The sequence below is a fragment of the Herpailurus yagouaroundi genome, unplaced genomic scaffold (assembly GCF_014898765.1).
Source record: "Herpailurus yagouaroundi ecotype Mexico unplaced genomic scaffold, PumYag 28, whole genome shotgun sequence".
NCBI lineage: Eukaryota > Metazoa > Chordata > Mammalia > Carnivora > Felidae > Herpailurus > Herpailurus yagouaroundi.
Genome location: NW_024412376.1, coordinates 13,043,327 through 13,063,854, shown reverse-complemented (window position 1 = coordinate 13,063,854; position 20,528 = coordinate 13,043,327). Strand labels below are relative to the sequence as shown.

Genomic DNA, 20,528 nt, shown 5'->3' with positions numbered 1-20,528 from the left:
CAGAGCCTGGAGCCTGTTTCAGATTCTGCGTCTCCCTCTCTCTGACCCTCCCCCGTTCATGCTCTGTCTCTCTCTGTCTCAAAAATAAATAAACGTTAAAAAAAATTTTTTTTAAAAAATCCAGGTATCACTTTGGACTCTCCCAAATTTAACTGTTAATAGTCTACTGGAAGCCTTATTCAATAATATAGGCAGTTGATTATCACATATTTTATACATTATATGTATTATATTCTGTATTCTTACAATAAAGTAAGCTACAGAGAAGAAAATGTTATTAAGAAAATCATAAGGAACAAAAAACAGTACTGCTGTATTTATTGATACCATAAGTTTACACTGTCTGTTTATAAAATAAATTGTCTACCAGTACTTATATCAATATGGTATTATATGATACAAAACACTGTTGATGTTACACATATTACTAACACTAGATATCAAAAAGGAAAAGATAATGTGAAAAATAAATGCATATTTATTTACAGGTAAAACAATTCATGCACTGATAAGAAAGAAGCAGCAGTATGATTGCTTCATGGTAGCCTAGACTACACACTAATGAGTTAATTATTATAAAATTTTTATGGCATACAGTATTACAGTCTTCATAATATACTATTGGAAATATTGTAATTTTAAAAAAACCACTTCCCTGTGATGATAGGCTGATATGCAGTGTCTCCAATTATGAGAGAGAGAAGCATACTATATGGCAATATAACTCTTTGAAAGCATAGTTATAACAGTAAGAAAGCTGGCACATTAATTTTACATTATATATCATTCATCTTATGCCTCTGTAAAGATAGGCTATCCATTTCCATGCAAGTCTTTCACACGATATTCTACATGATGAATACTTAGGTGACTATGACACAAAAACATCTCATGCAGTTCTTGCCTACAGTGATTAGATCTTCACACAAATTCACTCACACACATATACAACAGATGAGCTTATTAACTGTACAGCATGATGATTATTTAATACTAAGTGGAAGTGGATCATCATAAAGGTCTCTATCCTCATTGTCTTCACATTGAGTAGGCAGAGGAGGAGGAGGAGGAGGAGGAGGAGGAGGAGGAGGAGGAGGAAGAGGAGGAGGGGGTGGTGCAGGAGGAGTTGTTGGTCTTGCTCTTCCAGGGGTGGAAGAGGTGGAGGAGATAGAAGAGGTTAAGGGGAGGCAAAAGAGGCAGGCACACTTCATGTAACCCTACAGAAACATACTGTAATTTCTGACTTTGCTTCTTTTTTCTCTAGAAATGTTTCTATACAGTACCAAGCCTTCTTCCACTGTTCACTTTGGTTTCAGTGCTCATATTATGGAAGGGTCGAAGTCATTTAAAAAAAAAATTCAAAAACACCTTTGAATAATTGGAACCTTCCGTCAGATTTTCCAACGTCAGTTTGTTTTCTCTCTCTGCTTCTTCTACGTCTTCCTCATCATTGCATACTGGCTCTGAACCCCATGTCTACATCAAGTCATTTTCTATTAATTCCTCCAGTGTGTCCCTGTTAGCTCTTGAATTTCTCCAATATCCAAATCTTGAAACCCTTCACACCCTGACTTTTTTGTCATATCCACAATCTTTGCCATGATATTCCTTGATTGGCTCTGTTGTAAATCCTGTAAAGTCATGCACAACATGTGGACACAGTTTTCTCCAGCAGGAATTTATTGTTTCGGGCTTGACGGCTTTCATGGCGTTTCCTGTAACAATGATGGCATCTTCAATGATGTAATCCCCCCAGACTTTCATGATGTTCTCTCCATGAGGGTTCTCTTCCACTGCATTGGCAATCCTTTACACAGAGTGTCATGCATAATGAGCCTTAAAGGTCCTTATGACCCCCTGATCTAGAGGCTGAATTACATTGTGTCTGGGGGCAAGCAGACCACTTTGAGGCCTTCAGTGTTGAACTCATGGGGCTCTGCAGGGCCAGGAGCATTTCCAGTACCAAAAGAACTTTAAAAGGCAGTCCCTTACCAGCAATTACTTCCTGACTTCAGGGACAAAACATCAATGGAACCAATCCAGAAAAAGGGTTCTCATTATCCAGGCCTTCTTATTATAAAACCAAAACAAGGCAGTTGGTGCTTACCTTTCCCTTCAAGACTCAGGGATTAGCAGATTTATAGATACTGATCATAAACCAAACTGTATTTCTACAAAACAGTAGAGTTAATCTATCCCTTCCTGCCTTAAATCTTCGTGCTTGCTTCTTTTTCCTACTAATAAAATTCCTTTGTGTCTTGCCACCCCCCACCCACCCAGAATAGGGCACTTTTGTCTGCATTAAAAATCTATTCAGGCAGATACTCTTTCTCTGCAATGATTTTTTTTTTTTACTTTTTTTAAATATGAAATTTATTGACAAATTGGTTTCCATACAACACCCAGTGCTCGTCCCAGCAGATGCTCTCAATACCCTTCACCCACCCTCCCCTCCCTCCCACCCTCCATCAACCCTCAGTTTGTTCTCAGTTTTAAAGAGTCTCTTACGGTTTGGCTCCCTCCCTCTCTAACCCTTTTTTTTGTCCTTCCCTTCCCCCATGGTCTTCCATTAAGTTTCTCAGGATCCACACAGGAGTGAAAACATATGGTATCTGTCTTTCTCTGTATGACTTATTTCACTTAGTATAACACTCTTCAGTTCCATCCATGTTGCTACAAAAGGCCAGATTTCATTCTTTCTCATTGCCACGTAGTATTCCATTGTGTATATAAACCACAATTTATCCATTCATCAGTTTATGGACATTTAGGCTCTTTCCATAATTTGGCTATTGTTGAAAGTGCCGCTATAACATTGGGGTACAAGTGTCCCTATGCATCAGCACTCCTGTATCCTTTGGGTAAATTCCTAGCAGTGCTATTGCTGGGTCATAGGGTAGATCTATTTTTAATCTTTTGAGAAACCTCCACACTGTTTTCCAGAGCGGCTGCACCAGTTTGCATTCCCACCAACAGTCTGCAATGATTTTCTTAATGGCATCGGACAACCTATCTGCTGCCTCTTGGTCTGTAGATGTTGCTTCTCCAGTTATCTTGACATTTTAAACCCAAACCTCTTTCTAGAACTATCAAACCATCCTTTTCTGGCATTACATTCTCCACCTTTAGATCCTTCACCATCTTTCTGCTTTAAGTTTAATGACTTCGCTTTTTCTCGAATCATATTTGAATCTAATGGGAGGCCTTTCTTACAGCCAAAACTGCCTTTTCAATATGAGATAAATAGGTATTTCACAAACAGTGCAATATTTTTGTACCTGCTGGCTTCACATCTTTCTTTTTCTTTTTTTTACAGTGGTCCTAACACTGGACACATTCATCTTGAAATGACGGACAACCTCAGCTATAGACCTCAATCTATGGCACATATGAAGCGATTCAACTTTTTCTTGTGATGTCATGACTTCTCTCTGCTTCTTGGGAGCACTTCCAGCATCACCAGCGGCACTTTGTAGGAGTCCTGTGGTGTTATTCAAGGCTTATGGTATTGCACTAAACACAATGAAAAATACGCAAGAACCATGAGAGATCACTCTTAACCAGGATATGCAATTTAAAAAACAGATGAGTTGTTCATGTAGAGATGGTAAGTATCAAGTGGCATTTTAAGCAGATACTCCCAACCCTTGAGCTCACCCCAATGCCAACAGGAGGTTGCTACAAAATTATGACAATTGTACAGTATTACTATAGTTAATTTTATTCAGTTATGATCTAATACTGCATCTTTATGCTTGTTTACATTTCTCTCAACTGCAAATGGCACCATGCATGGCCCATTAAGTGTGTGTCCAAGTTTTGATAAAGTTTAACTTTTCAAAATAGAATTGTCTGTATTTTATGGTAGTAAATGATAAAAACAGACTAGTATCTACATATATTTTATGCATATTCATGACATACCTTTTTCTTAATTTCTCCAATATTTCCAGGCAACGTCATTCATCTGTAAGTCCTTTCAAATTTTCACAAATCTCAAAAAAACTTTCCAATAAATTTATTGAAAACAATCCACATATAAGTGGACCTACGCAGTTCAAATCTATATTATTCAAGTGTCAACTGTACTCTCTACAAAGGATTTGTATCTGTTCTTAGCTAATGTGTCATTTAAAAGGGCCACTTAGGGGTGCCTGGGTGGCTCAGTCAGTTGAGCGTCTGACTTTGGCTCAGGGCATGATCTCGCAGTTCTTGAGTTCGAGCCCCGTGTCAGGCTCTGTGCTGACAGCTCAGAGCCTGAAACCTGCTTTGGGTTCTGTGTCTCCCTCTCTCTGCCCCTTCCCCACTCATGCTGTCTCTCTCTGTCTCTCAAAGATGAATAAATGTTAAAAAAAGAAAAAAAATTTTTTTAAATCTTCTCCTCTTTAAAAAAAAAGGCGGGGGTCACTTAAATTCTTAATACCCAGGGAAAGAAAATATTCTAAAACTATGAAGATATTGCATTTGGGAAAGATACACAAAGGTATAGGCTTTTTATTATTATTATCAATTAAAGGCAGTGTGTGTTCACACAACAAGTACTGGACAGAGAGAAGACAGCCTCCTAAGTGGTATCTCTGCTTCTTTTCTGACCATCAGAGCCAAAGTGATTGTTTTAAAAAATGAGTCATATTATCTCATTTCTTTGCCCAAAATCCTCTAAAGGCTTCCCATAACATGCAAAATAAAAGTCAAAGTCCCCACAGTAACCACAAGGCCCTTCATGATTTAACTCCTTCTTAATCTCTGACCTCAGCTCCTCTTCCTCCCCTCTTTGCTTATTACACTCCAGCATATGGACCTTGTGTCACACGCACTCCTGCCTCAGGGACTCTGCACTTGTATTCCTTCTGCCTAGAATGGTTTTTCCACAGATCTCTGTATAACAACCCCCTTACCTCTTTAAGAGCTTTGTTTAAATATTACTTCATTGATGCCTTCCTGGACCGTCATTTTATTTTTTTTATTAAAACAATTTTTAATGTGTTTTTTTTTAGGGTGGGGAGGGGCAGAGAGAGGGAGACAGAGGATCCCAAGCAGGCTCCATGCTGAAAGCAGAGATCCGGATGTGGGGCTTGAGCTCACATGCTATAAGATCATGACCTGAGCAGAAGTTGGAGGCTTAACTGACTTAAGCCACCCAGGTGTCCCTTGACTATCATTTTAAATTGCAAGCCCTCACCCCAATCCCAACCTAGCATTCCCTATTCTCTTCCCTTGCTTTATATAAATCCACAGCACTTATCACAATCTGATATTCTGTACCATATTCTTTAGATATTTATCTTATTTTTTACTTTATCAACTCTTTGAGGGGAGATATTTTTCCTGTTTCCTGCTGCAATAAACACCTTGATAAATAAGTGAATAAATTATCTGAGTCCTAGACTTAGTTCTACCATTAACTAGTAGCCTGACTCCAGGAAAGTCCCTTAATCTCTCTAGGCCTCAGTTTTCTCATCTCAGAGCTAAATACAAAGAACAAGTAACATAATATATCTAAAAATACTTTAAAGTATAAAAATTACTATTCAATATAAAAGTTAGTTTATAACTAACTAGTTATAAGTGGTGGTGTTTTACAGTCACTTCATTGCTAGGTAGAATTAAAATGTTCTACATGGAAGGAAAAAAAAACAGGGACAAAACTTTTAGTTCAGGGGCACCTGGATGGCTCAGTCAGTTAAGCACCCAACTTTGGATCAGGTCATTATCTCATGGTCCATTACCCCACGTCGGGCTCTGTACTGACAGCTCAGAGCCTGAACCCTGCTTCAGATTCTGCATCTCCCTCTCTCTCTGCCCCTTCCCACCCCCCCACCAACGCTTTGGCTTTCTCTCTCTCTCAAAAAGAAACATTAAAAATTTAAAAAAAAAAAAGAAAAGACTTTCAGTCCAGTTATGAATGCATCAATAGCAACTGAGAAGCTGTTTGTCATTCAGCCGGTACACCTGCCCACCTATTTATTATGTGTCACTGAAGACCCATGTATTGGCACCAGGATTAAAGCACATATGATTTGCTTGGGAATCCAGCTCTTACTTTTACAGGTGGTTTGAAAGCAAGGCCAATGCTGAACCCATGCGTATGGGGCCTTCTCCATCTTATGGTCATGCTAGTGCACATTTCTACAACAAAGCTGTTAAGGGGAGGCCTGGTCAAAGGATGTACTTGCCAAACATGAGCTCTTCGGCCAAAAGGAATGCTAAGAAGCAGTTCCTATGCATTCCTGACAGTTCATTTGATACACAGGTTGTTTTCACTCTAACCTCCTAGTATCATCATATTCCTGAATTTTCCCAGGTGACCTTCCCCAAACCTTCCTCCTTCTTATTAATGTTCCCTATGAGGTGACTACAAACTCTTCCACTCCTCTCAATGCAAATGTCAATGCCACCTGGACAACTTTTATGGTAAGGAAAGGGAAGGCTGGTGGCAAACAGGGTGACAAGAAATTCTCCCAAGTACTAAACGAATGAATGAGTGTTAGAAGCAAGATGAATGCCAGGCTTCCACAGGGGATTCATCTTGACCTAAGTGACAATATGATGGAAACTAAGAAACTGGGAAAGGACCATCACAGAAAGACATTTGAGATTCAAATGACTGCAAGAGGGGGCTTCAGGGGAGTCCAGAGATATGGCCAAAAAACTTAAACTTTATTTTCCCACAAAGTAGACAGCACTGATTCCCACTAAGTAAGCTTGATTCTGGAAAGCCACATCTGAAAGTGTTTTCTTTTTCTTTTTCTTTTTTAATGTTTATTTATTTTTGAGACAGAGAGAGACAGAGCATGAACGGGGGAGGGTCAAAGAGAGAGAGGGAGACACAGAATCTGAAGCAGGCTCCAGGCTCTGAGCTGTCAGCACAGAGCCCGACATGGGGCTCGAACTCACGGACCGTGAGATCATGACCTGAGCCGAAGTCGGACGTTCAACCGACTGAGCCACCCAGGTGCCCCTGAAAGTGTTTTCAATCATCTTTTTTTTTTTTTAACGTTTATTTATTTTTGAGACACAGAGAAAGAGGGCAAACGGGGGAGGGGCAGAGAGAGTGAGACTGACAGACAGACAGACAGACAGAATCAGAAGCAGACTCCAGGCTCTGAGCTATCAGCACAGAGCCCGATGTGGGACTTGAACCCATGAACCATGAGATCATGACCTGAGCTGAAGTCAGACACTTAACTGACTGAGCCACCCAGGTGCCCCTCAATCATCTTAAAGTAAGTATATTTTTAAAATATCTTTTTGACTTCATTCATGATAAGGCCTATCATGAACTATCATTAATCATCACCATATTATCATGAGTGTTGGCATCCCAGCTGGGACTTGGAAGGATCTATGGTCAGACTTGTACCAGAAAGATAGCCATCTGGCAAGCACCACCTTTGGTCCCAATGTGATTGGTCTTGATCAACTATAATCCTTTGTCTAAATCCTGGGGTACCAAGGACATAAGAGGAAGATGAAAGGTGTTCCATGTAGTAACTCCTGGTATAAAAGGACACGTGGGATGTTGCTGACACTTACACACAAGAATTCATGAAAAGTTCACAGGGGCTCTTTCATCATCGTTCACGCTATTTTGGCCAAAGATAGGCAAAGCTAAACGATCGTTTCTCAGTGTGAACCAAACATGTTGCTTCAACAGAATCCCACTTCTTAGGGTTTGGTGATAACATTCCAGTTATTTCTGAAAAAACAGATCTGGCATTTTTGATTTTGAATGCCTTAAAAAGAAAACTGTATGTTGTACTAGGCCTAAGAAATTTCATTCATAGGAATTATTTTACTCTTATTTATTTATACACAGCATCATTCCAAAAGGAAAATTTGAGACAACTCACCAAAAAAAAAAAAATTTATATATACATAAGATAATAAATAATAAAGATAAAATGAGATTAAAAAAATAAGTGAGTCAGTAGACAGTTCCCAAAATACTTGGTAGTGAAAACTGCAGATAGTCCTACCTGTTCTATCTGTGAAAACTGGAAGGCAGAGACAAGGGAAAAGCACTCTGAAAAATATGTCTTCTGCTACCCTCAAACACATTCACAATATTAAGCCAAAGCATGAAAAAGCGCTGCAGGTGAGATAGCTCAGCTGTTAGTCTTCACAGTGGGCAGCATTCCTGAGGAGGCTTTGTCATTTCCTGGCTGCTTATCCATTCTCATCATTCCAATATTTTCACAGCATTCCACATCTAGAAACAAGATGGCCCCCTCTCTGGAGTTGGCTTTTTCATCCTGGGTTGCTGAGGTTCAGGACTAGAACCCACAAGGCAACATGTCCCCTGGTCACAAGACCTGGGTGAGAACAGCAGAGAAGATGGCTGCTACCCAGATCCAGCCTTGCCAGAGACATAACTTCTGCCACCTGACTATGTATGTGTCTGCTTCTTTGTTTTGCCCAAATCTGTTGAGGCAATCTGTCTATTGTGATTGCATTTTCAAGTTTAGCCAAATGGTCACAAATTTCAATAATTTGGTTAAATGCCCAAGTGAAAATGGTCATTCAAATTAAAGAGGTTTCCATCATTTGTTAAATCACTTTTGACTTAAGCAACTGTATTTATATATGTTTCTAACTCATGAATATACTTTTAACCCATGTTCAGATCCATGGAGCAAAGTGATAGATAAGGGGCGGGGGGAAGGACACATCTTTCTTAATCAAACTGGATGTCAAGATAACCAAGTAGTTAATAAAAGGGCTAGTTCCTAAGTAAAAGGAAATGTTAGAATTAAAATAGCACCATCCTATAGCCTTGGATAAAATAATGGACCTAGGCAATGATCATTAAGGGCTGCTAATTTAATGATTCAGTTATTAAATGCCTCCTGAATGGCTTACACACCCCACCTATGGATTCTGATCAGGACTCTAACTCCCAATTTTTAGGAAGTACATTGGACTGACAAATATGGCCATTCAATCTAGACTGAAGGAGATAGTGCAGAATAATTATCTAATTTATTCAACAAATAAATTACAGGAAAAAGAGAGAGATGAACTTACAGGTTAAAAGAGACTAAATATTTATATCAACCAATTACAATGTATGGACTCATTTGCATCTTGACTCAAACAAATGGTTTGAAAAAACATTTATGAGACAATAGTGGAAATATGGACTCATGGCATACTTGATGATATTAAATAATTGTATTTTTTTGGTGTGATAATGGCATTATGGTATGTTTTCTAGACAGCTGCTCTTTTTAGAGATATGTACCCAAATATTCATGGATAAAGTGAGATAATATGTAGGACACCTGGGTGGTTCAGTCAGTTGAGGGTCTGACTCTTGATTTCAGCTCAGGTCATAATGTCTCATGTTCGTGGAATTGAGCCCTGCATAGGGCTCCACACTGAGCATGAAGCCTGCTTGAGATTATCTTTCTCCCTCTCCATCTGCCCTTCCCCAGCTCATGCTCTCTCTCTCTCTCTCTCTCTTTCAATAAAATAAAATAAAATAAAATAAAATAAAATAAAATAAAATAAACAAAATAAAACAAAACAAAATTAAATTTAAAAAATTAGATGATATGTGAGATTTGCTTTGAAATAATCTGAGATGGTGGAGAGCAACTGAGAATATACATGAAAAACACTCAGCCCTAACTGATAACCTGAAGCTGAATAAGGGAGGCTTCCTTATATCAGTTTATTTTTAGTATGTTTGAAATTTTCACAATAAAAAACTAAAAGGTAAATATTTTTTAAAATCCATTAAAGAAATAATATTGATAGAAAATTCCTTATAAGATAACCAGTCTATTGATTGTTTTAGATGCATTACAAGTAATTTATAGGTTAAGCCAGAGAAGCATACTGTGCAACCCGTCACAGTGTGTGGCCTAAATATTCCCTGGTGTGTGTCAGCAGTCCAAAGAAAAGAGCAGTGTGACCAACAGCTCACAAATCTCCTCATGCTGCTCACTCTAAAGGGTTAGCAGTAGTACTGTTGACTGTCTCACATTACAGTGTTCTCCTTACACATACCCTTAAAAGAAATTTCTTTCTGGTTCTAGAATCAGGAAATTTTAAGATTCCCCCAAGCATGAAGATTTTCAATATCATTAAGTAAAACGTTGAAACCCATCACCACTTCACACATCGGGATGGCTATGGACAAACAAAATAACAAGTGTTCGCAGGGAGGTGAAGAAATTGGAATCCTTGTGCTTTGCCAGGGGGGACTGTAAAATGGCTCAACCATTGTAGAAAATGGGTTGGCAGTTCCTCAAAAAGTACAACAGAGGATTACCATTTGATCCAGCAATTCCACTTCTAGGTATACTCATTAAAAGACTTGAAAGTAGGGTCTTCAAGAGATATTGGCACTTCCATGTTCATACCAGTATTATTCACAATAGCCAAAAGGTGGAAGCAACCCAAGTGTCCTTTGATAGATGAATGGATAAACAAAATGTGGTATATATATTTGGTGGAATACTACTCAGCCTTAGAAAAGGAAGGAAATTCTGGGGCACCTGAATTCTGGGGCTTAGATGGTTAAGCATCCGACTTTGGCTCAGGTCATGATCTCACAGTTCATGAGTTCAAGCCCCTCACTGGGTGAGCTCGAACCCCACCTCAGGCTCCATGCTGACAGTGCAGAGCCTGCTTGGGATTCTCTTTCCCTCCCTCTCTCTCCCCCTCCCCCTATCCCTTGCTCACTCGCACTCTCTCTCTCTCTCAAAAATAAATAAAAATAAATAAATTCCAATACACATCACAACATGGATGAACCCTGAAGACAGTATGCCAAGTGAAATAAGCCAGTCACAAAAGAATAAATATTGAATGATTCCACTTATTGGAGATATCTAGAGTAGTGAAACTCACAGAGACAGAGAGTAGAATGAGGGTTGCTGGGGCTTGGTGGAGACAGAATGGAGAATAATTATTTAAGGTATACAGAATTTTAGTTGGGAAGATGAAAAAGTTCAGGAGATGGATGGTGGTGATGGTTGCACAGCCATGTGAATGTACTTAATGCCACTGAACTTTACATTTAAAGATGGTTAAAACGGCAAATTTTATATTATGTGTTTTACCACAATTTTTAAAAACGGAAACCAATCATACAACTAATTGGTCTTCACAATGCTGCTAGAAAATATAGAGCCAAATCTGTGGCCAACTTTAACAAATTATATTGTATCATGGCACGTACTATTTGTATTTCATTTCTCATAGTTTTCTTTGGTCTAACATTTAGCTAATTCTAAAGTATGCAATTTTTCCATGTCTTGTATCTATTTTAATTTTCCTTTATTTTGTTTTATAACAAGGCCAAAGATAAATGATTGGGAAGAGTAAGAGCAAGAGAGAATATATTAGCTGCCTTATATCATCTGCAACATGGGGCTCAGTATTTTTCTTAAAAATGCTAGTTGAGCTAAACTGAATAACAATTAACTTCAGTTTTTGTCATTCTCCATATCTACATTTTTCTTCTAAAAAAGCTAAATCACAGAGAAGCAGTAGATACATAATTGTTTCTCTAGCACATCCTCTTGAGCATATTTTTTCGGTAGAAATTTAAGAAATTACTGCCATATAGGTAAAATAAATTCTATAAATCTTCTTCATTTTCAAAAGTTTACAAAAAGTTGGTCAATTGGATGGTCACTATATACTAGCAAGAACAGTGAAATAATTAGCCACAACTGATCAACTCAATAGGTGAGGCCAAAAGAGAAATCATGGCATTTTCTGAGAGCTCTGTGTTGATTATAAGGAAGCAACCAGTCTCATTTAGACCCATAATGAGAGTGGCCTACTAGAAAGTTTTAACAAGGGCTGGTCAGTACTGGGCCAGTATTAGTTGAGTTCTCCACTAATGCAATCTGTTATCCTTCAAAATCCCTGAGTTACAGGGCTCATCAGGTATTATGCAAGAGAGATTATGGATCAAATGGAACTGACTAATGTTGGGGTCAATCGCCTGGGGCCTGGATCACAGTGCATTCTGGCTGAGGAGAGCAGGTGGCCTCCCGGGGAACACTGCACAGGCTGTCCTATGAGCAGCAGTGCCTGAGATCTGTCCCATCTGTCCCCCATACCCTAAATGCCTTGAGGCATTAGCTCATGACATTCTGAAAACAACCCTGTGAGGCAGACATTCTTCACCTCATTTTACAGATGAGGAATGGGGCTTAGAGCAGGTAAGGTACTTGTCTAGAGTCATGTACCAAGGTTTATCTGACTGCAAAGGCCTCTGTGAGTTCAGAATTATTTATAGACTCCTCCACAACTTTCGTGTGTGTGGTGGGAGGTGGGGGGTAGAGCTTATTTTCTGGTTCTCACATGCATTCCAAATGATTGAGGTTGGTGGATACACGATTATCAAACATTACTGGATTTGGATTTACTCCTTTCTACAATGGGTTCAGTTCCATTCTCTAAGCACAAAAATCCCCACCCACAATCCAGCTTCCCTATTCTAAATATATCCTCCTCTCACACCCTCCCACCCCCAGGATACTCTCTCCAACTCCACACCTGTGCTCTTCCGGACTGGGACCAGGTGTGCTGTGCCATAACAAGCAATGTCATACAATCCAAATGGGATTTTCAGGGAAGTCTCTTCCCCTCTCCCTGTATTATCTGACCTCTCCACGCTCAAAAAGGAAATAAAAATTGAGAACATCACACACACACACAAAAGATAAATAAAATAAAATATATCTTAAAACATGTCCCTAAATGACCAATTATTGTCCCTTGAAGGTGCTTCAGATTATCATGGGAGGAAGGCCTATTTTTGTTTCCCCAAGTGCCTCATCACTTAAGAAGTTTGCACCAGTTAGCAGCCTGCTGTTCTAACAGTCTTGTGAATTTAGATTGTTTAGTTAATTATAAACACATTTCAAAGTCATTCTTTCTGGCCTTTTTCCTAGAATGAGTGACTGCCACTCTACAGCTCACAGAATGGTCTTCAATGGTTTTCAGTCAAGGTTCAGGGAGAAATATGCCACACCGGGATTTGATTATTTACCAACATAATGTTGGATTCAAGCCAATGAGCCACCAATATATTTTCCTTTGAAGTCTGACATATTGCCTGCTGCTTTCAATGCTGTTTTCTTGGCTAGCAGACAAAATAACTGTGGCTGTTTCAAAATTCACCTCCAATTGAAGTCAGGGGGAAAAAATGTCTTATGATTGGTTCATCTTACAGACATGGATCTCATTCTCCTTTGGAGTGCTCAAGGTGAGTCACTTGGACTGGGGTGCATCTGTGGCCCTAAAACAGTCACTAGCCCTTGCTCTGGAATCAGCCCTTCCACACACCTATTTGAGAAACAGCCTGGTAAATTCTTGGCACCTTGGCTATAAACAGAGATAAACAAGGTCATCAGCACATTTTCATGATGTCTTGGATTGTCTTTTGCTCCCTCTCATTTGAGAAGCCCTAAGAGAACCTGACAAAGAAAACATGTTTGAGATCACAGAGCCATTGCTGTCAGGATACTGAAAGCCTAAAAACCCACCCTAAGAATTCATGGAGATACTTCTAGTGTTGTCACTGATATCAATTCCTATACATTAAGATTCCTTGCTACAGAACCTTACCTTTCTGCAGACAGGCTTGGTGTGGGTTTCTAAATGATAGGATCAAAGAATTTCTTGCTAGAAGGAATTTTTTCAAAAGGGTTTAACATTCTGAAATAAAGTAAATGCTCACTAATTGAGAAGAAAGACTCATATGCTATTTAGTCCCATTTTCCAATTTGTTAGGAATGACCACTCTATCATTTAAATACCTCTAGTGGTGGAGAACTCACCACCCTACGTTATTGGATACTATAAGTACAATATTAAAATTGCAAAGGCATAACTTGTGATGATCAATTCTCCATCTCTTATGAAAGAGCTATGAACCTGGTTTTATAAATATGAATTAACTTTTAATTTCAAGTCATTCAGAAAGATATAACAATATTTACTGAGGAAAATCTTGGAAGTTAGTGAAACTACTGGTGCTGATACTACATCATATATAATATAGTATAGTCTGCATTGTTTTTTCACTTGTTTACTTCATTTTATATATCTAAGTTCAATTTCATCTTGACTCAATGTGTATTTATTACTCTTGGCACAATATTTTACAATATACACTCTTGTTATAGGGTGACATTATATCCCAATTGCCTGAAACCCTTCAGGTTTGTACCTCATTATCTAATGTAATTTTTAACAGCACCCTAGCACCCTTTCACTCTCAAAAGTATACTACTTTGGATGACAAATTTTATGGCACAGTACTGTATTTTAAAGTTTTTAAAAGTTGTATTTCATTTTTTTAAGTTGTACTAAAAACCTTCGCAAATTCACACATCTTCCCAACCCCCAGCTTCTCTGCATTTTCCTCAATTAATAAGTTTTTATTTTATTTGAAAATGATAAATCTTCTTGACTACAGAGTATATTTAATAAAATGAATAGCTGTTCTGTGCTTTATTTATTTATTTTTTTTTGTTCTGTGCTTTAAAAAAAAAAAAAACCACCACAGAATGGCTGGAGCCTCTGTGCTCTCTGCATGGATGGAGTGGCTCACTGCCAATGGGATGTCACTTTCATTAAGTTATTGAGAGCTGGAGAGAACCTTTCTAAGTCAGGCACAGCATGCTGGCAAATGTAATGTGGATGTGTCCTCATGCCCGAGAAAGCATTCCCTCCACTTGACCAGATTTCTTTCATCTTTGGGTGCCTCAGTTTCTCTGTCTCTAACAGAGCACAATAATGCCCACTTCACAGGGCTGTTGTAGGATTAAAGGGATGATAGCCATAGGGCACTGTCAGCCACCGGGAACAAAGGCATGAAGTAATTGCAAAATGTTCGGTTCTGCTTCTCCAGCTTGTGGAAAAAGGGCTCCCACTGACTTGAAAGACAGCATCATACACAGACGAGGAGAAGCCCACTGGGAGAGCAGAGCCTATTACCTTCATTATCATTGTCCTAAAGTACAGAGGAGAGAAAGAGCAACAAAGAAGCTTAAGAACTGTGGCCACACAAAAACAAGACGAGGACTAACAAATCGGCTACGAAAGAAAATCTGAAAAAATAAACATCTTAGCTTAAAAATAATCTGTGAAGATTACATGCCAGAAATTAAGGAACACCTATATATTCTTTGGTCACGTGACACAATGACGCACTTGTGTATTTTTTACAATGGAGCGTACCCTGTCCTTTATACTTCCTTACATTATCTACTCTAAATGCCTAATGGCAGTTCAACAACCACTTTCAGAGTGGATTTAATTTAAAAGTTCCTCTGTAGATAGCATTCTGTAAAGCATCTTCAAATGATTAACCAATAGATAATAAAATTGCAACTGGTGATACTATTTTGTCATAAAATATTAACACCTCCAAGGCTGAAGAGTAAGTTGGGACAACTAGAAAGTGCCACTGGTGTTTGGTGAGCTCACAGTCAAGTAGATGTAAGACATTCCCTTGTATATTAACACATGCTACTAAAATCAAATGGGTAAAAGTGATAAGTAGTAGGAGATGTCATTCCAAGCAGTATTTTCCCAGCAAAAGCTATATGTCAAGAGTCCTTCAGCACACTCTGGGAATGCACAGAAATTCACAAATCAATTTGCTAAATTGGCTTGGCTGGAAATCGTGCATTTGTGCATGGATCCAGCTGAAAGCCATTTCTGAATCTACCAGACTTGCCCACGGCTTCTTCAACCAGTGCTAAGAGTCAGGGGACATCATAAGAAGAGAGTGGGCTTCAGGGTTAGTTACACTTGGACTCTAATTCTCCCTCCGCTATATTACTGGCTGAGTGACTTCGGGTAAGTCACATGAGCTCTCTGAGAAGAGGATTACATACTCATACCAGGCTTGCAAGGTGCCAGGAGGATTAAATGTCCAACATATGTCAAAGAGCCAAGTGCTACATACTTGGTTTAACCTTTTCAGTAGAGCTATAAACAACCCAGAATGAGAGAAGCCCACCCCAAAAGCCATCTGCTCCTTCTCTTCACTGCAGGCCAGGTGGACAAGTGATATAAAATGAGAACAGTTTTTAAAACATTAATATAAAATGCCTGCACCTACTTAACCCAAATAGGGCCTTAATTTAAGCATCTGGAAGAGTCAAACTGAAGTTCTAATAATGTAAACATTCTTAGATGTCAAAAGATATTCTAGTTTACAATCTGTATATTTCTGCACTTGCAGAAATGATACACGATTCACCTCTTAAAACCACACACCTTGGCCACTCACAGCGGGTTTCCTGAGGACTGCCTACCGCCAGATGAGCCTTGGATCTTGAATATGTAAGATGGAGAAGCAAAGGCAAGTGTCTCAGAGCAGTCAATTCTCATCCTATCGGTGAAAAATGCTAAAGCTTGGAAAGGGAAAGGTGCTTGCCCAAAGCCAAGCAATGAAGGCCACGGGTTAGGATTTTTAGGAAAGCCACTACAAACCAAAACTGTGACAAATTATAATAATAATCTCATCACAGAGCTTTATTCACTGATATTTCCAATTCTGTGGCCAAACAACATCCATACCTGCCTGGTGCTGGGTCTGTCCCTTGGGAAGGAAGCTCTCCTCTAATAGCAAAACAGAGGAAACCCTGCTAAGATAGGTTAGCCTTATTTTATATTGCCCAATATGACATGGAACTGAGTGTCTAACATGTCTGGGGGGTGAAAAATCTGAAATACAAAAAAAAAAAAATTATCAAAATAACCCATTGCACACTGATGTGACATTTGCTGTCCCCTGGTAACTGTCCCCTGATAGTTTCAAACCTATAACTCCAGAAAAATGGCATTGTGTGAGCATAAGTACACAGAAGAAAAGTAACAAAGCAAATATTTAGCACACATTTTTAGAGTGTCCATTATGCTTTTTTCTATAAAAATCAAATTCTCTGTTTAAATTTCTGAGCATAATAACTTCTAACCACTGATAAGTACATTTTAAAGGGTGCTAGCCCATATGGAGCAAGATTTACAAATACCCAGGCAGAATTAGTTCCCTATTTCATAACTCTCCAACCGTTAATCATTATTGATTACTAATTCTGGTTCCATCTCTGTGAATAAGTTAATACTTTATGCTGAATAGGCTAATTTAGAGGTGGGTGATCCTGAAGCTAATTTGCAGCTCAAGGAGAACTCCATGCTTTAAAGCAGCTTTACATCAAAAGCCTTACAGAAGAGGATCATCAAGACCAGGGTAGAATGGGAGCTAGAAGAAGGCATAAAATCAGGGACTTCAGGTTTTTAGGATGGGAAAGATCATAAAACCTGTCTAAAGGCTGAGGGGAAGGATCCAGAAGCTACAAGAAAATGAAAATTCAGGGGACAGAGGTAGTGACCCCAGAGAAGGTGATAAGGGATGGACCCCAGGGCATTGCTGGAGGGAAGAGTGAGGGGGGAAGGCAAAAACAAGAGGAAAGAGGACATCAGCAAGAAAAGGGAAGGAGGGAGAAAAGGAGGAAGGTAGGCAAAGAAAGTGCCAAGTGTAGGGACACTTTAAAGGAAGTTTAGGTGACATTAAATATGGAGGTAAGGAACAATGAATTAAAAAGGACCTCATCACCAAAAGGCTTGGAAGCTAACAGGGAAGTTCTGCTCAACCACATAATTGTATATGATAAATATATACTCAGAGATTAGATTTTATTCTGTTTAAAACATTTTAATTAACTTCTTTTCTAAGGAATATGCTGAATTCATAATGTAGGAGAAAGAGATTATTCAATTAGATTGATTTTTGTGGAATAACAACTCAAAACTACTTGAATCCCAGCCTTTGACAAAGTTACGTATCAATGTGGCGGGTGGGGGGAGCCTTCAAGGAAAGAAAAACTCAAACTGTAAATTATCAGGTTAATTCACAGTGTGGACATAAGAAACAGCAAAGACACAGTTTGATATTTGGTTTGCAAAGTGAGAAAAGAAAGCATATTAAATTCTATAGAATAATCTTTTCTGATCCCAGAAATACTAGGAACTCAATAGTTTTTTTTTTTTTTTTTTTTTTTTTTTGGCTCCAATGACTTGTAAATATCTACAAGAGCCCAGATTTTGAAGCCCTGAGGACACTTGCTAAAACTCAGAAATTTGGCACTAGTCATTGCACACAATTTGGGTTTTCTTTCAGAGTTGATATCTTACCAAATACAGCCATCTGTGTTCCCTCTGGGAAAGGTTCAACTGTTCTATTGCCATTGACATGATGTTTGGCTAGAAAAAAAAAAAAAAAAGAGGGAGAGAAGGAAAAAAAGAAATACAAGTTAAGTGTAAAGTTCCACACACATACTAACACATGTCATTAAATGTGTCAAAGAGTCTATTTCTCATTTTTAGTTAGAAGTGGCACCAAAGCTTACCCTTTTTAAGAGAGTTCCAATTATTTTGTTTTTAGTCTCAGTGACTGAAGAGCCTAGAAATGATCTAGTTTGAGCATGTGGCTTTACAAAGAAGGGTGCCAGGGCCTGAGCTCATGCAGAGCCATACAGCTAGTGGCCACAGAGCCAGCCCAGCCCCAAAGCTCCCGACTCCTAGCCACAGGGCCCCACTGCACCAGGCCAGGTCCTAAAGAACAAGGAAGCTCCAGGTTCCAGGGAAAATTGGGGAGGCTTCGTCTGAAGACTCTTGATGATCACAATATTGACCCAGTCAAGGAAGTGAGCCGTGAAGACAGCAGGATAACATCAGGGCCAATTTTCAAAAAAATAGAATAGCAGAACACATCACTGCACTACAATTCAAGTACTATTTCCAGGAGCCACGGACACTTGGCTTCTTAAAGACAAGATGGATGTCCCAGTGCTTCTTACTACCTACCCTTCATCCACCCTGCTTCCCTCCACCAATCATCCTTCCCACCCTGTGCATATCAAGGACTTAGAAATAAAATGTGACCAGGTATTGGTTTTCCAGCATTAACTTGTTCTCAAAACCTCCCAAAATGCAGTCAGGTAGAGAAAATCTGAGTATGTCCAGCTATGAGTATTTTTAAAATATCCTCAGCAATTTTTGCATGTGGGCATTTATGTTGAAAATATATAAGAATGGCTCAGAAGCTTTGACACCGCATCACATAGCACATATATTTTGATTTCATGGGTCACATTAGATTTATGGAGCACTGGCAAGGGCTTAGCACCACAGCTAGGCTCTGAGGGGACTGGGGAGAGTAAGACACGGCCCTCTTGGAGAGTATAATTATCTTCAAGAGGTATAAATGTCAAACTTTACCAGAAAGCTTACAATTATGTGCTAAGTCTTGGAATGGAGACTAAAGGTACTGTAAAAGTTCATGGCAGAGGAACAGCAAGCTGGGAAGTGGGAGCCAGCAACCTGGAGGAATTATAACTAGTGCAGAATCTTAAAGGAGAGGCAGGGTTTGGAAAGGCAGAGGGTGAGGAAGCACCTTGAATGAAAGCCAGGAGTGTGGATGTAACCAAGGCATCATCCAGGGCCAGAATAAAGTCTAGCCTGGGCATCGCTGAGGTGATATGTTGGGAGGCAGTGGCAAAGAAGGACAGATTGGTAGGCAGGAACCAGGTCATGGAAGGTCTTGAGAACCCCATCTAAGCTCAAAGGAACCCAAGGCAGGCCCTGCAGCACACTGCAAGTCTTTTGGAATCTGGAGGCTCAGCCAAGTTTAGACAATCCCTTCAGCATACCATCAATTCAGGGGCTCTCACTGGTTCCTAAGTAATGGTGGCACTATCCTAGGAACAGAAAACCTGGAGGAAGGGAAGAGGCTAGCCCAAGTCCCAGGTAGCCATGGGACCTTGTCAAGCACTCATTAATATTAGCAGCCATTGGTTGCTAAATCCAAAGAAGTGTGATGAGGCTTGATGTCAAGGTCAGAGTTCTGTTCTATGGTCAGCTCCCCACAGTCCCTGCCAGCTGTTCTAAAAGTGTTTGCCTTTACACAAATCAAGAGTTTTAAACCCATTCAAACTCTTTAATCCACTCATCTCACTCATAAGAAACTCTCACTCTAAAGAAACATGGAGGGGGGGGAAGGTGACACATGTAGCAATATTTATTACTTACAATAATGAAATCTTAAAATCAACTTAATATCTAAAAGTACTAAAATTGCTTAGAAAATTGTAATTTGTGATTTATCAAAAGCATGGAAAAAAACCATGGAATATTATGCAACATATTTTATTTTTTTAATGTTTGTTTATTTTTGAGAGAGAGAGACAGAGTGTGAACAGGAGGAGAGGCAGAGAGAGAGGGACACACAGAATCCAAAGCAGGCTCCAGGTTCTGAGCTGTCTATCAGCACAGAGCCCGAGGCGGGGCTTGAACTCACAAATGTGAGATCATGACCTGAGTTGAAGTCAGACACTTAATTGATCAAGCCACCCGGGTTGATGTAACATATTTTAAATACAGCATTTGAGAGTTATATAGAAATATATATAGAAATGTGAAAAAAATACTTGGGATAATGGTAATTGAATACAATCCTATTACAACACTGGAGGTAGATTATA

The 20,528-nt window shown here is 39.2% G+C and overlaps 1 protein-coding gene across 5 annotated transcripts in view; it reads right to left on the bottom strand.

The window, feature by feature from the left end:
- The window catches only part of MSRA (methionine sulfoxide reductase A), a 462,819-nt gene that overhangs the window by 265,424 nt on the left and 176,867 nt on the right, over positions 1 to 20,528 (bottom strand). For 4 of the 5 annotated variants that reach the window (XM_040469218.1, XM_040469424.1, XM_040469327.1 and 1 more), the window contains exon 2: positions 18,181 to 18,249. The exons of the other annotated variant lie outside the window; for it this stretch is intronic. In XM_040469218.1, coding sequence (XP_040325152.1) covers positions 18,181 to 18,249 — 69 coding nt within the window. The remainder of the gene's footprint in view (positions 1 to 18,180; positions 18,250 to 20,528) is intronic. 5 annotated transcript variants of the gene reach the window in all.